The sequence below is a fragment of the Salvelinus alpinus genome, chromosome 8 (assembly GCF_045679555.1).
Source record: "Salvelinus alpinus chromosome 8, SLU_Salpinus.1, whole genome shotgun sequence".
NCBI lineage: Eukaryota > Metazoa > Chordata > Actinopteri > Salmoniformes > Salmonidae > Salvelinus > Salvelinus alpinus.
In genome coordinates, this window is record NC_092093.1 from 68,284,370 (window position 1) to 68,296,495 (window position 12,126).

Here is a 12,126-nt window from a genome sequence, read left to right on the forward strand (position 1 = left end):
ATGTATGTTTGTAATAGTGTGTTATATATGGAAATGTGTTTGTATTATAAATTGTATTTTAATGTTTAAGGACTCTTGGAAGATTAGTCCAAATGGGGACTAAAAGAGATCCAAATAAAATAAAATAAAATAAAATATTATCATTATATCTCATTATACTGTCTATCTTATCATTATATATCATTATTCTGTCTATCTTATCATTATATCTCATACTGTCTATCTTATCATTATATCTCATTATACTGTCTATCTTATCATTATATCTCATACTGTCTATCTTATCATTATATCTCATACTGTTTAAGATAGAAAGTATAATGATATATAATGATATACAGTGCATTCTGAAAGTATTCAGACCACTTGACTTTTTCCAAATTTTGTTACGTTACAGCCATATTCTAAAATTGATTAAATTGTTTGTTTTCCCTCATCAATCTACACACAATACCTCATAATGACGAAGCAACAACAGGTTTCAGATGCTTTTGCAAATGTATAAATGGCCATAAGTATTCAGGCCCTTTACACAGTACTTTGTTGAAGCACCATTGGCATCGATTACAGCCTCGAGTCTTCTTGGGTATGAGTCTACAAGCTTGGCACACCTGTATTTGGGGAGTTTCTCCCATTCTTCTCTGCAGATCCTCTCAAGCTCTGTCAGTTTGGAGGGGAGCGTCACTGCACAGCTATTTTCTGGTCTGTCCAGAGATGTTCGATGTGGTTCAAGTCTGGGCTCTGGCTGGGGCACTCAAGGACATTCAGAGACTTGTCCCGAAGCCACTCTTGCGTTGTCTTGGCTGTGTGCTTAGGGTCGTTGTCCTGTTGGAAGGTGAACTTTCGACCCAGTCTGAGGTCCTGAGCGCTCTGGAGCAGGTTTTCAGTAAGGATCTCTCTGTACTTTGCTCCATTCATCTTTCCCTCGAGCCTGACTAGTCTCCCAGTCCCTGCCGCTGAAAAACATCCCTACAGCATGATGCTGCCACCACCATGCTTCACCGTAGGGATGGTGCCAGGTTTCCTCCAGACGTGACGCTTGGCATTCAGGCTAAAGAGTTTAATCTTGGTTTCATCAGACCAGATAATCTTGTTTCTCATGATCTGAGTCCTTTAGGTGCCTTTTGGCAAACTCCAGTGGGCTGTCATGTGCCTTTTACTGAGGAGTGGATTCTGTCTGGCCACTCTACCATAAAGGCCTGATTGGTGGAGTACTGCAGAGATGGTTGTCCTTTTGGAAGGTTCCCCCATCTCCACAGAGGAACTCTGGAGGTCTCTCAGAGTGACTATTGGGTTCTTGGTCACCTCCCTAACCAAGGCCCTTCTCCCCCGATTGCTCAGTTTGGCCGTGCAGCCAGCTCTAGGAAGAGTCTTGGTGGTTCCAAACTTCTTCCATTTAAAAATGATGGAGGACATATAGACAGGTGTGTACCTTTCTAAATCATGTCCAATCAATTGAATTTACCACAGGTGGACTCCAATCAAGTTGTACAAACATTTCAAGGATGATACATTGAAACAGGATGCCCCTGAGCTCAATTTCGAGTCTCATAGCAAAGGGTCTGAATACTTATGTAAATAAGGTATTTCAAAAAAAATATATATATATTTAATACATTTGCAAAAAGTTCTAAAAACCTGTCTTCTCTTTTTCATGATGTGGTATTGTGTGTAGCTGGATTTGATTGATTCCATTTTAGAATAAGGCTGTAACATAACAAAACGTGGAAAAAGTCAAGGGGTCTGAATACTTCCCGAATGCACTGTATAATGATAAGCTAGACAGTACAATGATATACAATGATAAGAGGCAGAATAATGATACACTACCGGTCAAAAGTTTAAGAACACCTACTCATTCAAGGGTTTTTCTTTATTTTTACTTTTTTCTATATTGTAGAATAATAGTGAAGACATTAAAACTTTGAAATAACACATGTAGTAACCAAAAAAACTTAAACATATCAAAATATATTTTATATTTGAGGATCTTCAAATAGCCACCCTTTGCCTTGATGACAGCTTTGCACACTCTTGGCATTTTCTCAACCAGCTTCACCTTGAAGCTTCACCTGGAATATGCTGAGCACTTGTTGGCTGCTTTTCCTTCACTCTCCGGTCTGACTCATCCCAAACCATCTCAATTTGGTTGAGGTTGGGTAATTGTAGAGGCCTGGTCATCTGATGCAGCACTCCATCACTCTCCTTCTTGGTAAAATAGCCCTTACACAGCCTGGAGGTGTGTTGGGTCATTGTCGTTTTGAGAAGAAAAAAATGATAGCCCCACTAAGCCCAAACCAGATGGGATGGTGTATCGCTGCAGAATGCTGGTTAAGTGTGAACTCTAAATAAATCACAGACAGTGTCACCAGCAAAGCAGCCCCACACCCTCACATCACCTCCTCCATGCTTTACGGTGGGAAATACACATGCGGAGATCATCCGTTCACCCACAACGAGTCTCAAATTTGGACTCCAGACCAAATTTCCACCGGTCTAATGTCCATTGCACATGTTTCTTGGCCCAAGCAAGTCTTTTCTTCTTATTGGTGTCCTTCAGTAGTGGTTTCTTTTCAGCAATTCGACCATGAAGGCCTGATTCACACAGTCTCCTCTGAACAGTTGATGTTGAAATGTGTCGGTTACTTGAAGCATTTATTTGGGCTGCAATCTGAGGCTGGTAACTCTAATGAAGTTATCTTCTGCAGAAGAGGTAACTCTGGGTCTTCCATTCCCGTGACGGTCCTCATGAGAGCCAGTTTCATCGTAGCGCTTGATGGTTTTTGCGACTGGACTTGACTTCAAAGTTCTTGAAATGTTCCGTATTGACTGACCTTCATGACTTAAAGTAATGATGGACTGTCCTTTCTCTTTGCTTATTTGAGCTGTTCTTGCCATAATATGGACTTGGTATTTTCCCAAATAGGGCTATCTTCTGAATACCGCCCCTACCCTGTTACAACACAACTGATTGGCTCAAATGCATTAAGAAGGAAAGAAATTCTACAAATTAACAAGGCACACCTGTTCATTGAAATGCATTCCAGGTCACTACCTTATGAAGCTGGTTGAGAGAAAGCCAAGAGTGTGCAAAGCTGTCATCAAGGCAAGGGGTGGCTATTTGAAGAATCTCAAATATAAAATATATTTGGATTTGTTTAACACTTTTTTGGTTACTACATGATTCCATATGTGTAATTTCATAGTTTTGATGTCTTTACTATTATTTTACAATGTTTAAAATAGTAAAAATAAAGAAAAACCCTTGAATGGGTAGGTGCTGTAAAACCTTTGACCGGTAGTGTATATAACGGTAAGATAGACAGTATAATGCTAAGTACGGTACGCAGTATACAGTATGTGAATGATGTACTCACTGTTTCTCCTCACTGATGATGAGCAGCACCTTGTTCTGACCTCTGATCTTAGCAGCTAGACTCTCACTGGCAACCCTGACACACACACAGAGAGAGATGCATCATACACTGGGCTGGCAATCAGAGAGTGTGTGTGGGTGTTTCCTGCTCTGTATCTGCGTGTGTTGGTGTCCTACCCACCTCTGCTCTTTGACCCAGCGGTTGACGGTGGCCATGACCACCTGGCTCTCCTGGCGGAGGTGTGTGTTGTCAGAGTACGCCCCCTCCACCTCCAACCGCAGTGTGTCCAGCTATAACACACACACACAGCCTTGTACAGCTAACCTTGTGGGAACAAACAATTCAGTCCCATTCAAAATCCTATTTTCCCTAACCCCTAACATAACCCGTACTCTTACCCTAACCTTAGCCCAAAAACCTAACCTTAATCCTAACCCTAACTCTTAACGTAATTCTAACCCTTACAGAGATATGACCCTTACACATGACACCCCACAGACAACTCAAATGTGCTTGGGAATCTGTTAAGAAATCAACGGTCGGATTGTTGATCGATTTTCCTAAACTTTTAAGGGTCTAATTAAAGATCTTGGTTGAGTTTCAAACAAAAACACAGCTTCACAGCACCAGTACTGACTTGACGGAGAAAAAGACAGAGCTTCAACTGAATAACAGGTTGAGTTCTCAGCCTTTTACAGTGTCACATTGAAATGTCCTTGAGGTCAGCTCACCCAGTGTTTCACCTTATCAGAATATTTGGCTTTACTTGTACAACTTATGTCAGTAACACATGTTAAATTCTCATGCATTGGCTCACTACGTTGTGCATGTACATAAGGAAGGGGATTGCGCCTATAGAATACATCATGTCTAAAAGATGTATCATTTCAGAATAAGTGGTGCTGTAGCTCTGCTGGTCTGTCTGTCTGGAGCATGGAGTCAGGGAGAGAGTGGAGGGGTCAGACAGGATGACATCACTCGACAGGCTCACAGGGAAGGGAGAGAGAGAAAGGTGAGAGAGGTTCAGATTGACAGCCAAGGGACTGACTTAGAGAGGAGCTGAGCATCACCACTACTGAACAGCAGCTCCAGAAGAACAAGGTGGAGGAGCTGGAGAAGGACAATACAGGTAAAGCACCGCTATGTAGAGACATTAACATTTGTTTGGTTCATTGTGAAGTCAGTACAGTAAAAGATCTACAGATAATTCCAGGACAAGCAGCTGAACTGTCAGCCATGGGGGCGAGAGTGACAGCCAGTGAGAAGGTTGTTGTCACGGATTCCCCTGGTACCGCTGCTCATTCCGCGCACCAGCTCCGGAGGTCTACGTCACCGGCCTCTAGGCGTCACTGAACTGTTTCATTACGCACACCTGGTTCCCATTCCCCCTGATTAGTAATTGTATATATGTGCCCTCTGTTCACCAGTGTCCTGGTGGGTTATTGTTCCCATGTCCGTTGGTCTTGTGAGTACCTGTGCTTTGTAGTTTCGGCTTTTGTGCTTGCGTGCATTGTGTACTCGTTATTACGGGTCTCGTCCCGTGTATTGTTGTGCACTTGTTATTGCGGGTCTCGTCCCGCGTATTTATTAGAGGTTTGACCTCGCTCTTTTGTTTAGGTTACATCCCTGTGTTTTTGAATCAGTGTTTGTTTTGGGCTTCGTCCCCGTGCCTTTTCATAGCATGTTGTATTTTGGGTGGAGTATTAAAACCCCCCATTACGTATTCCTGCGGCTGTCTCCAATCATTTATACAACGTGACAGAGGTGGAGGAACTGAAGACAGAGAATGCAGGTAAAAAAAAGATATGAACTTTACAAAACAAGTTTCACACTGAAAATCTTTGTACACAAACTTTATAGTGGGATCTCTAAATTCTTTAGGATTTGTTCATCTTTCATTTATTGTCAGACTACATGGTTTATTCCAGATCTTATGTGGTTAGTTAAAGTCAACACTAAATAACAGAACAAAATGAATCTGGGTGCAGTTTGATCTGAAAATGACACAAAGTACACACATGCCCAGCCTGACAGGCCACACATACTCTGTGACAAGTAGAATCAATGGAATAGATTAGAACCACAGTCTCTTACACATCATACAGTGCCTTCAGAAAGTATTCACACCCCTTGACTTTTTCCAAATTTTGTTGCGTTACAGCCTGAATTTAAAATGGATTAAATTGAGAGATTGTAATACTGGCCTACACACAATACCCCATAACGTCAAAGTGGTATTATGTTAATTTGTTAAAATACTCATTAATTTAAAAAAAATGAAAGCTGAAATATCTTGAGTCAATAAGTATTCAACCCCTTTGTTATGGCAAGCCTAAATAAGTCCAGGAGTAAAAATGTGCTTAATAACCTTTCTGCGCACAGATCCCGATTACGGGATCATTTCCCTAAACAACCGCAGAATTGCAGGGCGCCAAATTCAAAAATATTACTAAAAATATTTATAATCATGCAATCACAAGTGAAATATACCAAAACACAGCTTAGCTTGTTGTTAATCCACCTATCGTGTCAGATTTTGAAAATATGCTTTACAGAGAAAGAAATCCAAGCTTTTGTGAGTGTATCAATCAATGCAACAACAGCTAGCCCCAAATTAGCATGGTCACGAAAGTCAGAAAAGCAATAAAATTAATCGCTTACCTTTGATAATCTTCGGATGTTTGCATTCACGAGACTCCCAGTTACACAACAAATGTTCTTTTTGTTCGATAAATATTACTTTAATAACAAAAAAACGCCATTTGGGTTGCGAATTTTCAACGAAAATTCCAAAAAGTATCCGTAATGGTCGTAGAAACATGTCAAATGTTTTTTATAATCAATCCTCAGGTTGTTTTTAACAAACATAATCGATAATATTTCAACCGGACCGTAACCTAATCAATAAGAGAGAAAAGGAAAATGGAGAGCTCCCCTCTGGCGCGCAGGAACTATTCAGAGGACACCTGACTACTTTTGAAAAATCTCGTTCATTTTTCAAAATAAAAGCCTGAAACTATGTCTAAAGCCTGGTCACAGCCTGAGGAAGCCATTGGAAAAGGAATCTGGTTGATACCCCTTTAAATGGAAGAAAGACTGGCCAGGAAACACAGATAAAAAAATATATATATCACCTCTGGGTTATATTTTCTCAGGTTTTCGCCTGCAGAATCAGTTTTGTTATACTCACAGACAATATTTTGACAGTTTTGGAAACTTTGGAGTGTTTTCTGTCCTAATCTGTAAATGCATATTCTACGATCTGGAACCCGAGAAATAGTCCATTTACCTTGGGAACGTTATTTAAAAATAAAATAAAAATCTGACTCCTAGCGTCAAGAAGTCACATAAGTTTCATGGACTGTGCAATAATAGTGTTTAACATGATTTTTGAATGACTACCTCATCTCTGTACCACACACACATACAATTCAAGCACAGATTCAACCACAAAGACCAGGGAGGTTTTCCAATGCCTCGCAAAGAAGAGCACCTATTGGTAAATGGGTAAAAAAAACTACAGACATTGAATATCCCTTTGAGCTTGGTGAAGTTATTAATGACACTTTGGATGGTGTATCAATACACCCAGTCACTACAAAAAGATACAGCCGTCCTTCCTAACTCAGTTGCCGGATAAGAAGGACACCACTCAGGGATTTAGAGTTAATAACAGTTAGAGTTTAATGGCTGTGATAGGAGAACACTGAGGATGGTTCAACAACATTGTAGTTACACCACAATACTAACCTAAATGACAGAGTGAAAAGAAGGAAGCCTGTACAGAATAAAACTAGTCCAAAACATGCATCCTGTTTAGAAATAAGGCACGAAAGTAAAACAAAAAAAATGTGGCAAAGAAATGTACTTCATGTGATGAATACAAAGCGTTATGTTCGGGGCAACTCCAACACATCACTGAGTACCACTCTTCATATTTTCAAGCACGGTGCTGGCTGCATCATGTTATGGGTATGCTTGTCATCAGCAAGGACTAGGGAGTTTTTTAGGATAGAAAGAAAAGGAATAGCGCGAAACACAGGCAAAATCCCAGAGGCAAACCTGGTTCAGTCCGCTTTCCAACAGACACTGGGAGACACATTCACCTTTCAGCAGGACAATAACCTAAAACACAAAGCCAAATATACACCGGAGTTGCTTACCAAGACAACATTGAATGTTCCTGAGTCGCCTAGTTACAGTTTTGTGACTTAAATTGGCTTGAAAATCTATGGCAAGACTTGAAAATGGCTTTCTAGCAATGATCAACAACCATTTTGACAGAGCTTGAAGAATTAAAAAAATTATAATGTGCTAATATTGTACAATCCATGTGTGCAAAGCTCTTAGAGGCTTACCCAGAAAGACAGAGCTGTAATCGCTGCCAAAGGCGATTCTAACATGTATTGACTCAGGGGTGTGAATACTTACGTAAATGAGATATTTCCTAGTTCAATTTTCAATACATTTGCAAAATTTTCTAAAAACATGTTTTACGTTTGTGATTATGGGGTATTGTGTGTAGATGGATTAGAACATATAATATATTTAATCAGGCTGTAACAACAAAATGTGGAATAAGTGAAGGGGTATGTACATTTCTGAAGGCACTAAGTTCTCATCATATTCTTACAGCTACACACTACAATAATAGTTTGGTACTACAGAACAAATCAAAATGAATATCAATTAAACAAGTAAACCGTGTGAGACTGAATGCTTAGACTCTTGTGTTTTCTTCCTGTGTTCATAGACAAAAGTGGCCTTCTCTGCTGCTTTGACTCATTCAGGAGGGATGGGACCCTTCAAAAATGACACCACACTGATCTACAGTAAAGTCTTCACCAACACTGGCAGGGCCTACAACCCAACTACAGGTACTGACCACACTAATCCAACACACACTGGATCAGGCTACAGTTCAGTATTACTAGCAGTGTCTGAGAGAAATGGACAGTGATGATCTCTCTCTGCTTCTCCTCTGATGCAGGCATCTTCACAGCACCAGTGAGAGGAGTCTACTACTTCAGATTCACCGCCTTTGAAAACCGCACTGGGAAAGCCATGGTTGTTTACCTTTACCACAATGACGAGACGGATGTTTAATAATGACACCAATGATCAGTATTATGAGTACATATCTAATGCTTTGTCTCTAGAGCTGGATGAGGGGATGTGGTCTAAATGCATCTCCCTGCAGGCCGTGGACTCTGGGATAATATGAATAACCACAACACCTTCAGTGGCTTCCTGCTCTTCCCTGTGTGAATACAGCACCATGATGTAATGCTGTAATGAACTAAACTTTCTGATGTGAACCGTTCTGGGGTTAAACACCCCAATGTTCCTCCCTAACCAATAAATAAGCATTACAAAAGCCAGATGACTCTCTCTTGTATTGTTGATATTTTAGTATCAGCAACATCAAGTGATGACAATTCTAACTGCTGCATCCTGATGATTGTAATGTCATTATCATACAGTAAGTAGTGAATAGTGTATGTGTAATATATCATTAATTATACAAATAATTGATTGGACTTAAATAGCGCTTTTTCTAGACACCCAAAGGGGGAAGCTCACCTCGTCCAACACCAATGAAGGACAGTATTATTAAATAGAGTAAATATGTTAAATGAAATGGTGAATGTTGTCTCACCTCCTGCACCTTGCTGCTGTATTTCTCCTGTAGCGTCTCTGACTCTGTCCTCAGTACGACCAGACGCTCCTCCTGATTGGCTAGCCGCTGGACGTTGTCTTGGCCCCGGCTCTGTGACCTCAGCAGCTGAGTGGTCAACGAGCTGTACTTCTCCTCCAAAGTCCTCACCTGATTGGTCAATGAGTTGTTCTCCTCCTCCAATGTCTTCACCTGTGGAAGGAGGGCGAGATAAGCAATGTCAAGGTTGTGTTCATGTAGGCAACACGAACAAAATGTCTGATGTTGAAGAATCTTAGCTAGCACCTCCCTGTTTTGCTCTGCTTTAAAGCATGTCCCCTGTTTTTCTCTCTTAAATCATTTTTTAAACATGTTATGCAACAGTTTATTTACAAATCCTCTCCTTCTTTCGTGTCTGTGTGTGTACAGCACTGTCCTTCCCTAACAGAACCAGAGATATGGATACAATGACCCGATGCTTGTGTCTCCACCCTAACAACAATTTTTCAGTTTAATCCACCTGAAAAGACAGAACAAATAATACAACAAATATTGTGGTTAAACTCAAATATACTAATTTATTTAAAAAAACATTTTTTTCGATGAAATGTTAAAAAAAGGTATAATTTTAGTGAATGATACCATAAATAGGACTGGAGTTATGTCACACATGCAGCTAACACAGACACATGGAAATGTCTGCTCTACCCAAAATTACAACCAACTAATTGCAGCATTACCACAAAAATGGAAGAGGCAAGTAGAAGGGGAAAAAAGTAAGGAACTTGTATGTCGGCCCTGTATTAAAGAACATACATGGTTAAAGAAAAGTGTGATAAATAAAAACATATACCAATTTCATTTAAGTGCCAAAAAACTGACAGCTGTGCCATATAAATTGCAAAATAGTTGGGAACAGATTTTCAATGTACCCATTCCATGGCACATGGTTAATGAATTGACACACAAAACAACGCCGGATTCAAAACCTTGAATTTTTCTATTTATATTACCACACAAAATTCTTGCAACCAATAGAATGTTATATATATGGGGGATACAATCTTCCCAGCTCTGCAGATTCTGCTGTGAGGAGGCAGAGTCATTAGATCATTTATTTTGGTACTGTCTATATGTAGCTCGTTTTTGGTCACAGGTCCAGGAATGGCTGAAGAATTGCAACATTTACCTAGAACTAACGCTACAGATAGCAATACTGGGTGATTTGAAAAGCCATAGTCAATCAATCAATAATATAATAATTATTTTAACAAAAATATTTATCTTTAATTTACAATCTGTAGAAGCTATGAGAATAGAAAGGTTCAGTACTTTTGTGAAGCATCACAGCACAGTTGAAAAATATATGGCAAATAGAAATCCAAAATGGATGGTGTTAAGAGATACATTGGGGAGAACATGTATTTGATACACTGCCGATTTTGCAGGTTTTCCTACTTACAAAGCATGTAGAGGTCTGTAATGTTTGTCACATATATACACTGTCACATATATACACTGCCACATATATATACACTGTTGTGTGGTCTACAACAAAGGACTTAAGAAACAAACTTTTAAACGAAAGGAAACTTCTTGGCAGGGTTGACACTCTTATGTAGGTGTCATAACCATCCATAAAATAATGCAAGATATGTCACAACAGGTGTATATATATGGGTCACGACAATGTTCTGACCATATTATGACAGGTTATTACAAGTTATGTCAGTTGTTATGACATGGTTATGACCATAACATGTTATGACGCTGGGTGTCAAGTAAAGTGTTACCGGGATTTGTCGTCCACAGAGCGGAACGGCGGGCTGTTAAGCACCCGCCTACTCCTCTCTTTGCATTGGTGGATACATCTCGTTATTTGAAAACTTTTTTGAATATTTGATGAGGGGTGTTGATGTCAACTGTCTGTATTCAATGGAGAGTGAGATGATATGTTAGCCTCATGAATATGCATCGACCTTTTCAAATTTCAACTCCGATATAAAGTGTTTTTTGTTGCCGGGATGTCACGTGCATCACAGTTATATATAAGTACATTGGTAACAACCTAAGCATTACCAATCTTCTATTAGATCATATAAGCCTCACATATCAAAATAGCAATTCATGTTTATCTTGACTCAATTCGATACTCTCTCATTGCCCCCCATACAAAAACAGATTTTGGGCAGAGACATTTTGCCCCCCCCCCCCCTCTGGCAGAGCCTGTTTTGGGGTTCTGTGTTTCTAATACAAACACTGTAGCACCAAGACCCCCAGGCATGACAGCAGACCCCTCTCTCTGAGCGCTGAAGGATCCCTCATATCCACTGCCTGCCACACATTAATTCACCATCAATTATACAGCACGTCCACACACACTCTGGAGTGTTCTAATGACAGTAATTACCTACCAGTCATAAAGAGACCGGTTTCACATCAACATCTCTTTCCTGGCTGGCTGATGTGTGCGGTCTCGCTCTGACTGGCTGGATGGCTGTGAAGGGACGGTGTTATGATTAAGACTAAATTACACACGGATCCTTTGTTTCCACCGGTGTCAGGGGAGGATAATGAAGAACGAGAGAGAGAGAGAGAGAGAGAGAGAGAGGGGGAGAGGGGGAAAAATAGGAGGGAAGAGAAAGGAGAGAGAGGTGGAGGGGGGTGAACGCACACGAGATGGGAACCTGTTTAACATTTAGATTGTTTTTTTCTACTCACATTTTTTCAGGGGGGTATTGGCGGTGATGGTGGTCTCATCGGGGGAAAAAGACACAAAAAATCACACACACACACAAAAAAAATAGAATGTGTTGTGAAAGGTGGGCCTTGAGAGAGGTGTTTTGGTAAATCCTCACACCGAGTACGGTTACATGCACACAATAATACGATTCTTGTGGATAGTCAGATTAATATAATAGTTTGTTTAAAACGTTTACATGCTTAGCAAGAAGAACGGTTTCCTTATAATCCTTTTTGCATGGACACATCTGAAATCAGACTACTGATGGGACTTCAATAAATGCAGAAAATCGGCAATCAAAATAAACGTTCTACCAACAGCGAACGTTATTTTTGCGAAGCCTATTTGAT

General features: G+C 40.2%; 1 protein-coding gene and 1 long non-coding RNA gene across 2 annotated transcripts in view; one reads left to right on the top strand and one right to left on the bottom strand.

The window, feature by feature from the left end:
* The window catches only part of LOC139583582 (polyamine-modulated factor 1-binding protein 1-like), a 163,126-nt gene that overhangs the window by 28,805 nt on the left and 122,195 nt on the right, over window positions 1–12,126 (bottom strand). The window contains exons 24-26 of the mRNA XM_071414825.1: window positions 9,037–9,246; window positions 3,558–3,667; window positions 3,378–3,452 (exon numbers count right to left, since the gene is read on the bottom strand). Of these exons, the coding sequence (XP_071270926.1) occupies window positions 3,378–3,452; window positions 3,558–3,667; window positions 9,037–9,246 (395 nt within the window). The remainder of the gene's footprint in view (window positions 1–3,377; window positions 3,453–3,557; window positions 3,668–9,036; window positions 9,247–12,126) is intronic.
* LOC139583584 (uncharacterized) lies at window positions 4,425–8,738 on the top strand. Its single transcript, XR_011676577.1, has 3 exons — window positions 4,425–4,506; window positions 8,131–8,254; window positions 8,368–8,738. It is a non-coding gene; the product is annotated as an uncharacterized lncRNA (long non-coding RNA).